At 39.3% G+C, this 19,733-nt stretch overlaps 1 protein-coding gene across 1 annotated transcript in view; it reads left to right on the top strand.

Moving 5' to 3' along the window:
* Nucleotides 1-19,733, top strand: part of abca2 (ATP-binding cassette, sub-family A (ABC1), member 2) — a 130,583-nt gene that overhangs the window by 64,006 nt on the left and 46,844 nt on the right. Inside the window, exons 10-20 of the mRNA XM_051950629.1 lie at nucleotides 138-297; nucleotides 1,232-1,360; nucleotides 1,511-1,678; nucleotides 5,027-5,123; nucleotides 8,008-8,181; nucleotides 10,310-10,412; nucleotides 11,439-11,553; nucleotides 16,416-16,606; nucleotides 18,079-18,229; nucleotides 18,368-18,572; nucleotides 18,672-18,836. Of these exons, the coding sequence (XP_051806589.1) occupies nucleotides 138-297; nucleotides 1,232-1,360; nucleotides 1,511-1,678; nucleotides 5,027-5,123; nucleotides 8,008-8,181; nucleotides 10,310-10,412; nucleotides 11,439-11,553; nucleotides 16,416-16,606; nucleotides 18,079-18,229; nucleotides 18,368-18,572; nucleotides 18,672-18,836 (1,658 nt within the window). The remainder of the gene's footprint in view (nucleotides 1-137; nucleotides 298-1,231; nucleotides 1,361-1,510; nucleotides 1,679-5,026; nucleotides 5,124-8,007; nucleotides 8,182-10,309; nucleotides 10,413-11,438; nucleotides 11,554-16,415; nucleotides 16,607-18,078; nucleotides 18,230-18,367; nucleotides 18,573-18,671; nucleotides 18,837-19,733) is intronic.

The raw sequence follows: 19,733 nt of genomic DNA, 5'->3' as shown, positions 1-19,733 counted from the left end.
TGTTATTATTATTATTATTATTATTATTATCATTTTACTTCTATCCAATTTAACAATCTGTGAAAGATATTATTAAACTGCATATCAAATTCCCAAGTACGAGTTGGCAGTAAAGTGGCATGTGACTCTTGTTGCAGGATCATTGAGCCGGAGGCTTTGAAGCAGGGGAATATGAGCTCTCTGGGATTCACCAGCAAAGAACAGAGGAATCTGGGCCTACTGGTTCACTTGATGACTACAAATCCCAAGATCCTCTACTCCCCCATTGGCTCCCAGGTGGACAAAGTTATTCAGAAGGCATGTAGACAACACTGTCTTGTTCTTGTATGAACGCTGAGTTACATTATTCTCACTAACAAAGCCCTTCTTCTGTCCTATCTTCTGTCCTATGCTGAAGAAATGAAAAGCTATGGTTAAACCTATTAATGTTTATTTCCCAACAGAGAAAACTGTATTGCAAAAAGAAAAAGAAAAGCTGGAGGAGCTGCTGTAACTGAGTAGCACTAGCAATTTAATGACTGTTTACATGTTTTAACTCACCACTGTCAGCATTTCTAACTAAATATCTTTTCCTTTGCACCATAGAGCCTCATCACACATATGTGAACTACGCTGTTGCATATGTTCTTTCAAAACCACGAACAGACACACTGTAGGTTATGTGAGCCAAATCCTCCAACACCATCCTGCTACCAAAATACTAGTTTGAGCACCAGATGCATGTTAATCTGCAAGTAAAAGTAGTACAAATACATTATTTCCTCATATTTGCTAAATTCTACAGTGGTTTCAGGAGCACTTTAAAGAAATTCTAGAAACAGAGTACTGCAAACAGTAAGTTTTGGCTGACACATTGCTAGGTTTGACTTTTGCATGAGAAGAGAAATATCAAATATCACCAGCTTCATATTGTAAAGTCTTGATAACACTGCAGGTACAGTTTCATTTTCATCCAGGAGCAGACTCCACAGTGAATCATGTGAGACTCTGGTTTCATCATCTGTGTTCCAAACAAAAGACAGAATGGACAGTTCAACATGCTGTTCACAGGAAGCCACCTTATAAATCCGGCTCAGCAGCATTTTATTCTGATGGCCTCTCTGTGCCTCATCATGAGCACAAATTGCGAGATTATTACAGACTGGCTATGGCAGAAGCTCTGAAGTTCCTTTATCTGACCAGTGTAATGAACAAAAGATAACTTTAACATTGTTAATGTTTTCTGTTGTAGGCAAATGAAACATTTGCATTTGTTGGGAATGTGACACATTACACAAAGGTCTGGCTCAACATCTCCACCCAGCTCAGGACTTTACTAGAGGAGGGACGGCTGCACAGCTACCTGGCGTGGCTACAACAGGTATACTCATACACGAGTTCTCTGTGGAAAAAAAAATCATTGATAATTTTACTGTACATCCATCTGTTCACAATACTTGAACCTGAGTCACAAACCATGTAATGGTGCTCCCATTAGGGTCCATTCATCCTGTTTCTCGTGTCTTTTCAGCTGTCCTCAGAGCTTCAGCAGCACCCTGAGTTGTTGAATGGCACAGACAGTGAGCTGATGCAAGGTCTGATGGAGGGAAACTATAGCCTCCCTAACACCTCCACTCTGCTGGAGCAGCTGGATACCATTGACAATGCTGCTTGTGGCTGGACACGCTTCATGTCTAAGGTTAGCATAGAGAATGCTGATTTATTGTGTGTTTGTTGTTGCAATAACCAGCAAACTAAAGGCTAAATTCTGGGTTGTTACTCTCTCAAGGTGAGTCAAAGGCACATCCTCAATCGCTGAGCACGGCATCAATATCTAGTTTTATGCGCTAAATATTATTATTACATAAAACATTTTGGTGGTCAAAATGAAAATAATGTAGAAGATGACTATACTGGGTGATCGTGATTTAGTTATTCTGGTGGAACTTTGAAGTAGCTCAGGCAATATAGTTTAGAACAACAAGTGGATCAGATGGACAAAACTACAAGATATCCATGTGTATTATGTACAAAGCAGGATATATTCATAGTGTAGCTTTTAAATGCACAACCCACTTTCAGAACTAACAACACTGAAACTAAATCAGAATGTTATCTATAAGTTATCCTCAAGTACTTGACACAGTAAATAAGCTGGAGGACAAATGAAATAACATGTTTTTCTGATGTTTGCAACATACAGTCACTTTGAAATAGGAGTCTGTTTAAGTAAACGTAATATTCCAATTTCTAGAAACAGAAATCACAATTTGAAGAAATCCTGATATACCCGCTGAAGTTGTATGAAGGAAAGGATATTGTTCTATCTAGATATGTGGATGCTGAATGCTGCTGACAATTTACCTGCATAGGAGCGACTAATATATACTAGGTTTGTTCACATACACTCGCTGTTTTTGATAAAATAAGGACGTGGAAGCTTTCTCGTTAAGAACTGAATTTAGTTCTGCTCGTATCGCTTGTGTTTTAATATAATTTGTCTTAATTGGGTTGGATTTATGAGCTAGCTCTGCCTCCTTAAAGTCTTTTTCCAATTTGCTTTGCTTCATCATCAAAGTCCTTTTTCGATGTGACATATATGATCTGGTGAAACCTCTAATGTAAGCTTTTGCAGATTCCCAGAGATACTCCGGATTCGTTTCACCATTGTCATTTATATCAAAGAATAAATCTAGCTCTGCCTCCATTTTCTTTTTAAAATCATTAAGAATGTATGATGGGAATCACCACCTCCTTGTATTAGCTGTAACGTCACATATGCTCATTTCTAAATAAAGTGGGACGTGGTCACTGATATGGATGGATCCTATGCTGCATGTATGTCCTGTGATCTGTGGTGGTACGAAGAAATAGTCAATTCGAGTAAAATGTAAAGTGTCTTGCTGATGGATTTAAAGTTCTTCATATCCAGTATCTATCAGATTGACATCATCAAACATTTTAACAAGTGAGGTATCCATGCTGGCTTTTCTATGTGCATCTGTTGGAGTCCTATCTAATTTATGATCCAGAACACAGTCAAGGGACATTTGTGCTACTCCAGATCTGTTCCTACTCTAGTCCAAAACGGAGAGGATGGTGGACTAGGGACATATACATTCATCATAATAATCTCCACGCCATAATCCGTACCATGAACGATGATATATCTACCATCAGGGTCCTTCTTGTGTGCTTTAAGTACAAATGGGGTAGCCTTGTGTATCAGAATAGCAACTCCTCTACTATTAGAGGAGAATGATGAGTATCTTGTCATACATGTATCCAAATGTGCGTTGTACTTTCCTTGCTTTCCCACCCCTCCCTCTCCTCCCATCCCTCCCCCTCGCCCTCCTCTGTCCCTCTCAACCCGCCCGGCCAGCAGGCAGATGGGTCCCCCCTATATAGAGCCGGGTTCTGCTCGAGGTTTTTTCCTTGTTAAAAGGGTGTTTTCCTTGCCACTGTCGCCTTTGGGCTTGCTCTGGGGGTCAGGCATATGGATTCTGTAAAGCGTCTTGAGACAATTTGACTGTAATTGACGCTATATAAATAAAATTGAATTGAATTGAATTGAATGAGTAGTAGGCTTGGGAAATTCATTGCATCAGGCATGTGGTTCAGATACAGCTGCCTGTCATTATACACTTGGCCAGTTGGTGGTTTCATGTGCTCATGAAGCTTCAAGAAATGAACCATTTCTCGAACCAATTGGCTCAAGTGGTTTGATGACTCATGAGGCTTCATCTCACCATCACTAGTTCAAAGTTAAATTCGGTCTGGGAGCTCTGTTCAGACGCTCCTACTCTCACCGCATCATGTGACCCTTCCATGCTGTGATTTAGTTATCAAACTTTCCTGCATAAGGAAACCCTTGCTTCATCATAATTTCAACACTCACCAAACAACATCCTACATCTCATTTTTTTAGAATACAGAAATTGAAATGAAAGAATATGGAGGTAATTGGTGAAAATGTTTAGTCAACAGGCCTGCACAGTAAATTCCTAGAGTGCTTATTACTCAAATTGACAAGACTTCAAGATATCACTGCATTTCACTACAACTCACCCATATTCTCTGATTTATGTTTATTTTGAGAAAGCTATTACATGTCTCAGACTGGACAGTTGAAGAGCATAAAATAAACCATGGAGGTGTGACATTTAAACACGTGCACAAACTAATGTTTTGTGAACATTCAGTGTAAGCAGTTAGTATCAGTCGCTGGTATTTACACTCAACAAAAATATAAACGCAACACTTTTGTTTTTGCTCCCATTTTTTATGAGATGAACTCAAAGATCTAAAACTTTTTCCACATACACATGTACTGCCAAATTCTCTGAAACGTCTTTGGAGACGGCTTATGGTAGAGAAATGAACATTCAATACATGAGCAAAAGCTCTGGTTGACATTCCTGCTGTCAGCATGCCAACTGCATGCTCCCTCAAATCTTGCCACATCTGTGGCATTGTGCTGTGTGATAAAGCTGCACCTTTCAGAGTGTCCTTTTGTTGTGGGCAGTCTAAGGCACACCTGTGCACTAATCATGGTGTCTAATCAGCATCTTGACATGGCACACCTGTGAGGTGGGATGGATTATCTCAGCAAAGAAGTGCTCACTGTCACAGATTTAGACAGATTTGTGAACAATATTTGAGAGAAATGGTGATATTGTGTATGTGGAAAAAGTTTTAGATCTTTGAGTTCATCTCATAAAAAATGGGAGCAAAAACAAAAGTGTTGCGTTTATATTTTTGTTAAGTGTATATTCCAATAAAAGTCTCCCAACATTAACAGAAAAATCCAAAGTTACAGATGCCATAAAATGCTATGAGCAAGGTCATTACAGACCTGTTAAAAACTGTTCATCAGCTCAGAGGCAGTTTGGAGACAGGAAAAGGCCTATTGATTCTAGTGCAAACTTGCAGATGCTGCAGTAATTCAGTATGATGGTTTCGTCTTTGTGCTCAGCATTACCAATAGGCTATCATGGGTCCTTTTCTGCTGTGGAACATAATTTGTGTCTTTGCTTTGTGTTTCCAGGTCAGTGTTGATGTCTTCAAGGGCTTTCCTGATGAGGACAGCATTGTCAATTACACTCTGAACCAGGCCTACCAGGACAACGTGTCTGTGTTTGCCAGTGAGTAATGATAATGTTACATTATGGCAGTTCTGGGCATGTATTTGCTTGACATGCTTGGACTATCTTGTCACAGGATAAGAGGGAAGGATTTGAATACAGATGCAGACTGGCAGGTAAAGAAACTTCAATCAGGACAAGAGACAGGGGAGTCAAACTCAAAAGCCCATTTGAATCTAAAAATTGTAACTAATCCAAAGACAAAAACAAACATAAATCTGGTACTAGAACAGAGACAAAATAGGAGATCAGTGATCAGGTAGATAGGTTGAACAGCAGGAGGACAAAGGAAAATGTGGGACTATACAGTTGTGTCTAAAGTAACAGAAATGTGTTAAAAAAAGTGAATAAAGCTCAAAATCCTGATAATTGCTTTTATTTCCATACACACAAATGCATCGGGAACACCGTACATTACATAAATCAAAACATGAAGACAAATGTATCAAATTTGTTTTTATATTACAGAAAATGAAGGAAAAGGAATATTAGATTGTTCAAAAAAATAGCCGTCTACATTTTTTTTTTACAAACTCAAACATTTACTGTGTAATGTGAACAATGCTGGAAGATTTAGCCTTTCTGTAACTCACTGAACTGATGTTTAGTTGTATAACCACTGATTCTGAGAACTGCTTCACATCTGTGTTGCAAAGAGTCAACCAACTCCTGGCCCCTGTGAATCGGTATTCCAGCCAGGACTATTGGACAACATTCCACAGTTCATTTGCATTTCTTATTTTTGCCTCAGAAACAGCATTTTTGATATCACCCCACAAGTTTTCTATTGATTGGCCACCCCATAACATTACTGTTGTTGGTCTGGAACCAAGATACTGCTTGCTTACTGGTGTTTTTGGGATCATTGTCTTGTTGAAACACTCATGTCAAGGGTGTTTCCTCTTCGACATAAGCAGTATTACCTCTTAAAGCATTTTGATGTATTCAAACTGATCCATGGTTCCTGGTATGCGATAAATAAGCCCAACACCATCATATGAGAAACATCCCCATATCATGATTTTTGTGCGGTCATGTTTCACTGTCTTCACATTGTGCTGTGGCTTGAATTTAGTGTTTGGGGGTCATCTGACAAAATGTCTGCAGCCCCTAGATCCAAGAACAACAATCTTGCTTTTATCAGTCCCCAAAATGTTGCGCCATGTCTCTTTAGGCCATTCAATGTATTCTTTGGCAAATTGAACAAATAAACAAGCCAAAAAAGCTGAACTTAATTTTATTACCTCCACCTGTCTGTTTGAAGCGGGATCAACATATCTGAGATGAGACTGTCTCTCTGAAGGTGAAATCTCACTCCTTTTTTTGCTCTCTGATGCAACTTTTGTTTTTTTTAAAAATTAAACATCCAGAAAAGAGGTTACAAAAATAAGATATTTTATTACACAAATGGTCTGAGTGTTGTCTCTGCAGAAAGAAGAACTGGATTTTTACTATACACTAGATTTTTGTCACTAGACATACCAGAGAGCTGTGAGTTGGTCAACAAGGCCTCTGCATGTAGCTAGTGCCCCACAAACATCCCCAGGTGTTTCCCTACACTCTGCAGGCCATGGGAGCTTGCTAAAAATGCTAAAAATTAAGAGATACCTACTCACAAGTGGAGTTTGGGACCTTAAAAGTACTAGAAATACTGCACAGAAGTGTTCTAACACCCCTGGGTTCCATTCTACACAAACTTGTGTGATAACTTAGCAAACTGGAGCTTTCTAGGTACCTCAGTTTGGAAAATATGAGTTCCCAAAGTTAGACGAGATTTTTAATTGGCTATTTTTGGTGGCAAAAATCTCAGTGTGGGACAGGTACCAGAGACCCCAAATTTTTCTACAAGACAGTTCCATCTGTCTTCTATCACTGTACAAAAAAGCAGCAGGGTTATATTTGTAGTTACTGAGATATTCTTACTCAAAATGGCATGGGTAATGTCAAAATCGTTTTTTGCTTTTCTGGTATGTCTAGAGGCTGAGAAATAACCACTTAAAGATGCAAAAAACGCTGGCGAGGCTTTTTATAGCCCAAATTCTGAAAATTTCAGACCCCTACAACTCAGAAACTATTTGAGCTACAGGCCTACAATTTTGCATAGAAAGTACTTTTGTGACTATCTAATGGCATGCAAATTTAGGACTAATTTGAAAAAGGTGCGGCAACCACCATCTGGTGAAACCACACGGAATGACCCATTTCTGAAAGCATTTGAAGCAAGAAATAAGCTGCTGAATCTGTCCTCATTCAGTTCAACGATGACTAGTTTAGACGTTCAATGAAAGTTTCACAATGCTTCAGACCACTGCTTCCCGTACAGCATCAGCATAAATGAAACTATTTTATGCAAATGCACTCTGGGGCGATGCTCCATATGTTAGCTACAACAGTCCTGATACCGGCAAACAGTGTTGCCATCCCATAACAGACCACTTTTCAGAACATTGAAAGTGCTTGGGTTTACAAAAAAGTCTTAAAATCTTCATCATAATTGCTATCATTGCACTTTGAGTTTGCTGTAATCTGTGAATGTAGTAGACAGATGAAAAATGCAGATAAATAGAAATGAAGCAAACATCTTTTTTGTGTAAGTTCACTGTATGTCTATGCATCGATTCAGTGGTCTACCAAAATTTATTTGAATTGAAAAACTGATTATTGTGTCAAATATTTCTATCTGGTGAAAATGCGATAAACCTCGATTAATTAACTACAAAGTCTGTAATTAATTAGATGCATTTGAATCACATTCCACCACTAATTTAAACATCTGGGATGCACACATGTAGATGACATATTCCACCACAATATTGCTATGTTGCTAAAACCACCAAGACACTGCTGACCTGATGTATACTGTTTATGATCTTTTTTATTCCAGGTGTGATTTTCCAGACTAACAAAGATGGCTCCCTGCCACCGCATGTTCTGTACAAAATTAGACAAAACTCCAGCTTTACAGAGAAAACAAATGAAATCAGAAGGGCCTACTGGCGTCCTGGACCCAATACTGGAGGAAAATTCTACTTCCTCTATGGTTTTGTCTGGATCCAAGGTCAGTGATGAAATGCAATGCTGTAAATTTTCTATACAGACTTGAATATGGATTTGATACATAGTTTATATTCTTATGATGGTTAGAGTGAGAAAAAATCTCAAATGTTGCATCGTTTTAGTCTTAAGATTACAACAATCTGTGCAATAACTAAAGATGCAAACACAAATCCACAGAGATGCCTGACTGTGGTGTCAAATGCATTGTTTAGTTTTACTATGAAATGGAGTTATTCTATAAAATGTTTACCACTGTGAACTGCAAAGGGGACGCACCCATGAAGATGCCAGTGAAAGCTGCAACAGAAGTACTCCTTACTGCAATCATATTTTATTCAGGAAGCACAGAGCAGGGATGCTGCACATCTCAGACAAAAAAGGTATTCCACAGTGATGCACCCCAAGTAATGAGATGTAGTCCAAGGAAGTGGCCCAGAGATGGACAAAGTAATGACAAGCAAAGACAGTAGCCATTAGAGATGGGAAGGCTAGAGAAGTCATACTTGACATGTTCCTGTTCATTGATTTGTCTGCATGTTGGGATTTATGCCTCTGCCCAAACAGATTCTTTTTAGTTAGGGTACTACTTTATAAAGAGTAGCGCCTGTAAAAAGGTGTGGCAGTGTGTGGCAGTCCTTTAAAGGCCAATCACACACTTAAAGCAAGCCCTTAAACGCTTAGTGACAGAGCCGTTCCCATAGAGGCATCTGCAGAGCAAGCCTTAAGGGCCTAGGCATACGGGTTCTGTTCAGCGGCTTGAGACAATTTAAATTGTAATTGACGCTACATAAATAAAATTGAATTAAAGAGTCTTCGCTCTTTACTTGCCTTTTTACTTTAGTTTAAATTTGAAGGGTGCACTTGTAATGTCTGATTTTTGTAATCTGGTGAAGTAGGCAAGTATGAAATGCGAAAGTTAATACCCATGCTAAGCTAAAAGGAACCAGCTGAGCGTATTTTGAAGCACTTTTCACTTTTATTTCAACCAAGTCGTCTATACATGGGCCCTCTGTTTACGAAGTCCTTGACCTGCGGCGTTTCGTTGTTACATCAGAACTGGTTACGTGGAACTAGTTGGCAAGCAGAGCGGATGGATATGTCGTCACATGGTGCTATAAGACGACTTTGTTTACATCCGATGGTTGTACGCCACCTTGGATTGTGCTACATTTGCTAACTTCGCGCCCTTCATTATGGCTACCAAGTGTAAGTCAGACTCTTCTGATGGAGTTCTGACTTTTGGCAAAAAGTCAGAACTCCATCCGTTCCGGAACTAGAACATAGGTCAAGGACCCCCTGTATTGTTTTCAGCATTTCCAGGAGCTTTATAGAGTAGTGAACTGAAGCCAGAATTGTGACCCTTGTCGTCCTTGATTATAGTATAATTAATGTGTTCACTCTATTATTATCATTACTGTAGCCAGCCATGTTACAGCCATGTAAGTGAATTTGCACAAAAAGAAACTACATTAAACATACAGTACCTTGAAAAAATATTTGCCCCCTTCCTGATTTCTGTGTTTATTGCATATTTATCACTCGCAAAGGTTTCAGATCATCAAACCAATTTTAATATCACACAGACACACCCCAAGGAAATACAAATCAGTTTAATTAAACACAGCTGGACTCCAATAAAGAAGCAGAACCATCTCGAGGAGGATCAGAAGAAATGGACAGCATGTGAGTTAAATATGAATGTCGCTGCAAAGGGTCTGAATACTTCTGACCATGTGATATTTCAGTTTTTCTTTTTCAGTAAATTTGCAAAAAATTCTACATTTCTGTTTTTTTCTGTCAAGATGGGGTGCTGAGTGTACATTAATGAGAAATAAAATGAACTTTTTTGATTTTGGCAAATGGCTGCAATGACACAGAGTGAAAAATTTCAAGGGGTCTGAATACTTTCCGTACCCACTGTAAATATGCAAAAAACACAGAAATCAGGAAGGGGGCAAATACTTTTTCACAGCACTGTATTTTTAATGTAGTTTCTTTTTGTGCAAATTCACTTTAGTGAACCATAGTTTGTGTCTGCCCACTGGATGTACATTAAATGATCAGCCTGTTTTAGCTTTGGTTCATTTGTTTAGCCTCTGTTAATTAGTCTCTTTTTTGCTTTCCTCCAGATATGATAGAGAGAGCCATCATCAACACGTTTGTGGGCCATGATGTAGTGGAGCCTGGCAACTACGTTCAGATGTTTCCCTACCCATGTTACACCAGAGACGAGTAAGAAAATGGTTTTGTTTTAGTAATAGTGACTATACAGAGTATTCTTTTCCTTTGTAAGTTTGCCCTTTTACTGCATTTTAGCATTAAATGAAAACAGTTTTCACAAAGTTATTTATTTTTATTAGTAATATAGCATATAAAATGAGCCATTGCAGAAATGTTCACCCCCTTCAAGTAAGTATTTAGTAGATGCACCTTTGGCAGCAGTTACAGCATTGAGAGTGTGTGGATAGGTCTCAGTCAGCCTTGCACATTTGTATGCTGCAATTTTATCCCATTCTTCTTTGTAAATCTGTTTAAGCTCTTTCACATTTCATGGGGGTTATGATGAATTCTCATCTGGAATGAGGTCTGGGCCCTGAATCAATCAATCCAGAACATTAACAGTGTTAGCATTAAAAAGTTTCTGTGCAGCTTGGCAGTATGCTTCAGGTCATTGTCTTGTTGGAGATTATTCTCTAGCATTCCCTTCTACTTTGCTATATTTATTTGCTCTCTACCTTGACGGGCCTTCCAGAGTCTGCTGCCAAGAAGCATTCATGATGCTGCCACCACCGTGCTTCATGGTGGGAATAGTGTGTTTGTGATGATGTGTAGTGTTTGGTGTCTGCCAAACGTAGTGTCAAGTCTGATGGCCAAAAGGTCAATTTCGGTTTCATCAGACTAAAAATGAGTCACATTAAAAAGGATGAATACTTATGTGATCACTTATTTTACATTTTTAATTAGTTGACATTATTTGTCCTAATCTGTTTTCACTCTGACATTTTTGGTTCATTCTAGATTATAGTATTGAGCCAGGCAGTGACAAGTAAAAATTATTTTCATGCAATTTGAAAAATATATATTATAAACAAATAAATTATGTTGTTAATTTTGGGCAAGCACACTCTATATGTCATTCCTGTTTGTATATAGAAAAGAAATTCTGAAAATCCTGTGATATTGAAATGCAGTGTTGTCTGAAAATGTGTGTGTTTGGTCTTTACCTGATGCCATGCACTGTTGTTGTTTGCCTTTTAGTTTTCTATTCGTGATCGAGCACATGATGCCTCTGTGCATGGTGATCTCCTGGGTTTACTCAGTAGCCATGATGATTCAGCACATCGTGGCAGAGAAAGAACACCGGCTCAAAGAGGTTTGTGTGCTTGTGTGTCTGTCAGGACTGACTAACCTGTCAGGCTGAAATATTTTTAGGTGTAGAAATGTTCTATATTTTTCTTGTTGTCAACAGACCTCATATGCTCACACAATTCATCTATATTTAGAGTCTGTGTTTATTTTTTTTTAAATTAAAATTCTCCAGCACACACTTTATTCCCCATGTTTAGGTGACATTTGGGCCTTTTTAACAGGATAACACCAAATGTACATTTTATTATGTAACAGGAGTAACCGTACTTGTTAATTAATTGATTCATTATTAGTATAATTCACAGTGGCTTTTAGCACAATGGATTTCATACACTTAAATTGTAGACTAGAGGTTGTCTGTTAGGTGTTGTATTTTGTGTTCGGTTTGGTGTGGTTTCTTCCTGCTTCTCTCCTCTCCCCTTTATGATACAATAAATCCCCTCTTTTACGACTTCACTCTTCGTACCTGCAACTGCATTCCAAACCAAAACCTGATAGTCTGAACTTTAATCTCTCAGCAGTGCCAACATGTACACATATATGAGTTACTATAATTTAATATTTATTCCTGCTCTTTGATATTTTACATTCCAAAAGCATGTGTAAGTTTTACATTAAAGGAGTACCTTACTAATTGTACACTTTATATCAAGCATTTTTTACTTTATGTATTTGTAAATAATTGTATTTAGTTTTTTTCCTAATTATACCTTGTTAAGGACAGAAAGTTGAATCTTATCTAATCTAATTTGATCTAATCTGTTTTTTTTTTTTTGTGAAATCTAGCCAAACATTGCAGCATCGTTCTCCTTGTGTGCTCTGTGTTCTTGAACCAGGTGCTCTGACTTTCTCCCTCAGTTTAAAGGCATGCTGAGGTTGAACAGTGATTTTAATTTGGGCATAGGTGAGAGTGTGAGTGGCTATTGTCTGTCTCTTTGTGTGGCCTTGTGATAGACCGATGACCTGCCCAGTGTTTTCCCTGCCTTTCGCCCTCGGTCAGCTAGAATAGGCTCCAGCCCTCTGCCACAATCAACAGGAAAAAAAAAAGCTGTTTAATTCATGTTACACCAGATATGGGAGAAGGAGAAATAATAAACAAACAAAATGAAATCTAGTGTTTTTATATTACACAGTGGCAGATCTGTACAAGTTGTTTCATCCAAGAGGCTATCAGTATTAACGTTAGCCTGAAAGATCGTTACTATATCAATGTGTGACAAATGCCACATTTCATAGTTGCTGAATGTCTTTTTGCATGTTGCTGAAACCACTCACTCTTTACTTTTTAAATATGCATTAAGAAGCACACATTTTTTTGAAATAGATTGAGGGCGTATTGTAAGATTTTTTCTACAAGCATGCAGCAAGACCGGCTTTATGAAGGCAGAATGACATGTTTAATATGTTGTAATTAATACAAACTGACAAATAAATGACAGTTTCTATTGTATTATTTGCCAAATCTAGTTTTATTACATTTTGCTCCTGAAATTCACCCTGAATCCACTATTCTGCTGGGATCAGAATTATTCATATTTCTTGGATTAGTGTTGTCCCAATCCTCCTAAAAAAAAAACACATACTGAAGGTTTGATCCAGCTCAAAACCAGGAGCAGATTATGTGACCTAATCTGATTTCATACTTCTTTTTCTTTTGAGCAACCCACTTTGTATATTTAATCCAGTTCAACAGCCAAAATCGGACTACCTCAGAACCACTGTGCCCTGGACCGTAGCTAGTGGTCTTATCTACCCCTTGATTTAATCGAAAACCTTATGCACTGTATTGAGCGTAAATGTGGAATATATACAGTGCTATGAAAAATTATTTGCTTATTTCCCACTACAAATATTTTTTTATTTTTGCATATTTGTCACACTTAAATGTTTCAGATTATGAAACTGACTTTAATGTGAGACAAAAAAAACCTAAGACAACACAAAGAGCAGGTTTTAAATGATGATTTCATTTATTGAAGGAAAAATGCTTTCCAGACTCACCTTACACTGTTATGAAAAAGTAATTGCCCCCATAAGATAAGTTAAGGTAAGATAAACTTTATTGATCATCCGCTAGGGAAATTCACGTGTTACAACAGCTGGATACAGATTAGGCATGAAAGAAGCAAGACACGAAATTACAATAGTCCGATATGGCTAAAAAATAAAGATATAATAATAAAGATCTCATAGAAACAATATACCAGGCATATGGATATGGACATATATAACGTCGTGAATTTACATATGTACAGGTTTGGCATGGAAGATAATGTGCCCACAATTCTGTTATTGCAGTGAGAAATGTTATTGGGGTAAAGACCAGTTAGCAATGTTACCAATCTACCAAATGACCAAATTTATTTGGCAGCTGAATTCAGTTTCATCAGCCACACTCATTCCTGCCAGGCTTGTTAAATCTAAACATCATTACATAGAACCTGTCTGGCATTGTGAAGTAGCTGAAGTCTCAAAAAATGGCACATAATGCCATGTTCTAAAGAGATTCTCTAGAGAGATAAAGAACAAATGTGAAACAAAGTCATTGACATTTATCAGTCTGAGAGAGTTACAAAGCCGTGGCTTAAGCTCTGGGACTCCAGAGAACCACATTGAGAGACATTATCTACAAATGGAAAAACATGGAATGGTGGTAAACCTTCCCAGGAGTGGTCAGCCTACCAATAGTTCTCGGAAAGCTCATCAGCATCTCATCCAGGAGGACACGAAAGAACCCAGGTGAACATTAAAAGACCTACAAGCCTCACTTAGGGTCAGTGTATGTGATTCCACAATAAGGAAGGCACGGGGTAAAAATTGGCATCCATGGGAGAGGTGCAAGTCACAAACCACTTCTGACCAAAGGTCTGTTTTTTACAAAAAGATATCAAGACGAGCCCCAATTCTTTTGGGATAACATCCTTTGGACTGATAAATCAAAAGTAGAACTTTTTGGAAGACATGGGTCCATCTGGTGTAAAGCTAAGACTGCATTCTATAGGAACATGATAACAGTGAAACATGGTGGTGGTAGTGTGATGGTTTGGGGCTGCTTTGATTCCACAGGACCTGGATGACTTGTCATAACTGATGGAGCCTTGAATTCTGCTCTCTAGCAGAAAATCCTCCTGGAGAATATCCACCATCAGTTCATGACCTAAAGCTCCAGCATAAATGGGACAAAGACCCAGAGCACACAAGAAAGTCCACCTATGAATGGCTCAAAAGAACTACAGTAAGATTTTGGAGTGGCAGGGCCAGTGTCTGGACTTGAGTCCATTTGAGATGCTGTGGCAAGACCTTAAAGCGGCAGTTCATGCTCGAAAACCATCTAATGTGGCCAGTTTAAAACTATTCTGCAGAGAAGAGTGGGCCAACATCCCTCCATGGAGATGTAAAAGACTGATGACACGGTGTTAGATTTAGCGGAACATTTACTTTTTCACAGGCGTGATACAGATTTTCAGTAATTCTTTAATAAATCAGCATTTAGAAACTGCATTTTGGGTTTTGTGGGTTTTCTCTGTCCAATATTAAATGAATGGAAAAAAAAATAATTTGATGATCTGGAACACTTAAGTGTGGGAAATATGCAAAAATAGAAGACATCAGGAAGGGGCCAAGCACTTTTTCACAGCACTGTAAATATATTTGTAAATGTACCGTACAGTTGCCTATGAAATCACCCAAATTCATTGGTGTGTTGAATTTGGAATCCAGCGGTGATTCTGTGCATGTCCTACAGCACAAGATTATGTCCATGCTACACAAAATCAAAGTGATCACAGTATTTCCAAATGACAAGGTTTGTGAGGACTGTCATTCCTGTCAGCTTCTCATTTCAAAGAAAGTTAACTCATCCCTCTGCTCCATCTGGGATCTGCCAGTGTTGAACAATGAACAAAGTACACTCTGAGAATGTTGACACACAAAGTGCTCTGTTATTCAGTTTGTCTGGATGAGTGGTTTGTAGCAACCCATCTTACAGACATGTATTTTACATTTGTCATTCATAATACACACAGAAATCTCTGTGTTGTCTACACTTGAGAGATCCCAGCCTGAGTTTCAAACCAGCCTGTCTTTTCTGTCATTGGCCCCGTAGGTGTTTAGCAAATATGTGGAGGGAGCACTGTCCTTGTTAAGAAACAACAGCCTCAGATATATTCTTGATAAAATGCTTCTATTCCCAAGGGCTAGCATTTTGAGATTCCATTGAAGTGATATTTTACCTCAGGGGTCTCATTTCAAAATCAGTGGGCAAAGAACTGTTTGGAACCCACACAGCATACGGAGCATTTTGGAGCTCAGTATAACTCCCTCTCTGTCATATCCCAATCCCCAACAAGGGGAAGGCTTTCTCCACAATTAAAATCAGTTTTGCAGCAATTACAGCTTGGTATATGAGGTTTTGGTGATAAACCTATCCCACCAAATTCTTCGAGCTCATAGAACCCATTATGGGATCTGTCGGTTCAGTCAGACAACCTGTTTCACCACCATTTTAGGCCGATTAAGGTGGTGAGGTGAGAGTTTCTCCTAATTAAGACTGAGCTATATCTCCCATAGAGAAACACCAAACAAATTGGGTTCAGTGACCCAATGCTGCTGTCTGTAGTTATACAGAGAGCATTCCGAAGTTTGAAAAAAACGATAATTTATTATATGATTCTGATGTATCAGTGGAACATTTTACATTTTAAACATTTCTGTTTGAATGATACACATTTTTAGCAGAAATACTGTGTAATAAACTCAGCAGAGAGGTAACCAATGAATGATCAAACAAGCCAGTCTATAGCAGGTGAGTTTTACGTTGGCAAAAGTATTTAAAAACTGTGACAAACATGGTGCCACTCCCTCCAGGTGATGAAGATGATGGGTTTGAACAATGCTGTCCACTGGGTGGCTTGGTTCATCACCGGCTTCGTCCAGCTGTCCATCTCTGTCACCGCTCTCACAGCCATCTTGAAGTATGGTCGGGTGTTACTCCACAGTGACCCCTTCATCATCTGGCTCTTTCTCACCATCTATGCCGTAGCCACCATCATGTTCTGGTGAGATCTCCACGTTCTACCAAAGCAGCCATGAATGAATCCTTTACCTCTCAAAATGTGTTTGTTTCCACAGCTCAGCCGCTGACTGTACAGTTTATACACACGACCAATCTAAGGAACACATGCTCCCTTAGGGCCCTGTCACACTCTAGCGTATAGAGCCAGCGTCTGAGGAACGTATCGAATATTTCGAAAAATTTGTTTATACACACAACTTTTCAGTGTATGGGGTCGATTTTCGGTTAATGACCATTAGAGTAACGTGAGCCTAGCGTACTGTCAGCGTATGAGTAGCGTATGAGTGGCGTACGCATAGCGTATGTGAGCGTATGTGAGCGTATGTGATGTGTATTTGAGTTGGACGTATACCGACGTATGAATAACGTATATCAGCGTATGCGTAGGAAGTTCCTGAAGGCTCTCTGATCTTCATTTCTCAATTCAACCATAAGCTGGTCATAAAGGCCAAATTGATGCCGCCTTCCAATCCAAGGTTTCACCCAGATTGCACGTCTCATTCTACGCCTTCTTCTGTGTCTAGCATACTCAACTGCCAACTGTAACAAATCTTGGTGATGTTGCAGCACAGCAACCTCCATCTCTGAACTGCTGGTACAAACTGATACAGATTTGGAAATGTGAGACTTTATATACCCCCCATACGCTGGAAATACACATGTAATACGCATGGGATAAGTTGGCTGTACGCTCAGAACATGTTAGGCATAAGTTGAGTACGTTAGACTGTCGTTAGAACTACCATCGTAACATTAGCCATTCGTTAGACACACGTCAGACACACGTTCATTATACGCTCCTCTAACGCTAGGTTTCCTGACCCCCTCAATTTCAACGTATGAGAAGCGTACTCGACGTATGAGTAACGTATCTTCAGCATACCTCTAGCGTGTTCAGCGTATGAGAAACGTATGAGGAGCGTAAAATTCATACGTCGACATACGCTGAAAATTTTTGTGCATGTTCAAAAAATGTTTTGGCCGTCAGCGTACATCAGCATACACCGACGTACCCCGGCGTAGTAGAAACGTATTCCAGCGTACCCCTAGCGTGTTTCAGCGTATGTCAGCGTATTCCCAAAAAGTCCATACGTTCCTCAGATGCTGGCTCTATACGCGAGAGTGTGACAGGGCCTTTAGCAAAGACGAAATCACCCAGCTCAGACATTCACAAAATCAGACAAATGGAAATCAGTTAAAGGATAAGTTTGCAATTTTTTGAGTCTATCCTAAAATAACAGTTAAGTGTCCATATGCAGACTGAAATATAATAATCCTTTATGCTGTTAATGTTAGTCATTAAGTTTCCTTCTTACAGTGAAGGTGAGGAGGACAAACTTATCAATCCTAGTTTCATGCAAAAATTATTCTAAAGGTTTTCTGTAGCCACAATGAGTGTGCATGTGTGTTTGCTTGTTGCTTGCTTGCATTTAATGTTCCTTTTTTGTTTTCCAGTTTTTTGGTGTCAGTAATCTACTCAAAAGCTAAACTGGCTTCAGCCTGCGGTGGAATCATCTACTTCCTCAGCTATGTACCCTACATGTATGTGGCTATTAGGGAGGAGGTGGCCCATGATAAGATCACTGCCTTTGAGAAATGCATTGCTGTAAGGCCCTTTTCCCGTTTTTTTACATTTGGTGTCTGTTTGTAAAACATTTTTCATGTGTCGTCACTGTCAGGTATTTCTTAGATAATCCAGATGATACTTAAGTGAACAAATTCTTGCTTCTCCTGTCACCTTCAGTCTCTGATGTCCACCACAGCCTTTGGCCTTGGCTCCAAGTATTTTGCTCTATATGAGGTAGCAGGTGTTGGCATCCAGTGGCGGACTATTAGCCAATCACCAGTGGAAGGTGATGACTTTAACCTGGGTCTCTCCATGATGATGCTCATCATCGATGCTGGAGTGTACGGTGTGCTCACCTGGTACATAGAGGCTGTGCATCCAGGTGGGAAATCAGTGCCTTCTCAATCCCCACTATCCTGCTCTCACGTTTTATCATATCTTTATAGACTAATTAGATAAAAATGTTTTCCTTATGTTATAGGAATGTATGGGCTGCCACGCCCATGGTACTTTCCCTTGCAGAGGTCGTATTGGTCAGGCAGTGGGCGAGTCGAGACCTGGGATTGGCCGTGGTGTGGAGGCGGGGCAGCCAGGCTCAGTGTGATGGAGGAGGATCAAGCATGTGCGATGGAGCAGCGGAGGTCTGGTAGGGACAAATGTCTTTTATGGCTAATAAAGAATGGTCTCTGGACAAGATTCTCATGACTTTTCAAAACAAAATTATAAAGTGTTTCAAATAATTGGACCAGGATTATACAGTTCAACACTGCATTTACACAAATTAAATAGAGTCAAAATAAAACAGAGCCACCTGAACTTACCAATCTTAATTTCTTGTTTACTTTTAGTGACTTCTAAGTAAACTTGTGTTTATGTTGAAACCCATAGTCAACCAGACATTTCAGAAATACTATGCGCTATTTGTTTGTTCAACAAGGATGAGGCTACAGCCAGGAACAGTTTAGCTTAGATTAATAGATAAGATAAGATAAGATAGGATACAATAACAGAAGAAAACCACAGTGGAGAAATTTGAAGTGTTAAAGCAGCAGAAGGGGTAGTGCAAGGACTTGGGGATATTCATCCATCCATTATCTATAAACCATAATGAGTAAAGAATACTCATTAGGGTCGCGGGGGGCTGGAGTCTATCCCAGCTGACTTGGGGCAAAGGCAGGGGACACATGGACAGGTTTCAGTCTTTTAAATATACAAAATACTCATAATGCATTGCAGGTTTGAATGCACTGATGTTACACAAGAGTGAAATATGAGTTTTTCTGTATGTGGTCTACTGGGAGCAGTGCTGGTTGTACAGTCTGACGACAGCAGGAAGGAAAGATCTGCGATTTCTCTCACTGCAAGTAAGCAGCATGTCACTGAAGAAGCTTTCCAGTGTTGTCAGTGTCCTGCAGGTAGTGGAACATTTTCTCCAACAAGGACGATAGCTTAGCCAGCACCCTTCTGCTTCTCACCAACTCCACTTTGTTGAAGAGGCATCTCAGGGCAGATATGACCTTCTTTGCCAGCCTGCCAAGTCTCT

The sequence above is a fragment of the Acanthochromis polyacanthus genome, chromosome 7 (genome assembly GCF_021347895.1).
Source record: "Acanthochromis polyacanthus isolate Apoly-LR-REF ecotype Palm Island chromosome 7, KAUST_Apoly_ChrSc, whole genome shotgun sequence".
Classification (NCBI taxonomy): Eukaryota; Metazoa; Chordata; class Actinopteri; family Pomacentridae; genus Acanthochromis; species Acanthochromis polyacanthus.
This window is presented reverse-complemented; position numbering and strand designations above follow the sequence as displayed.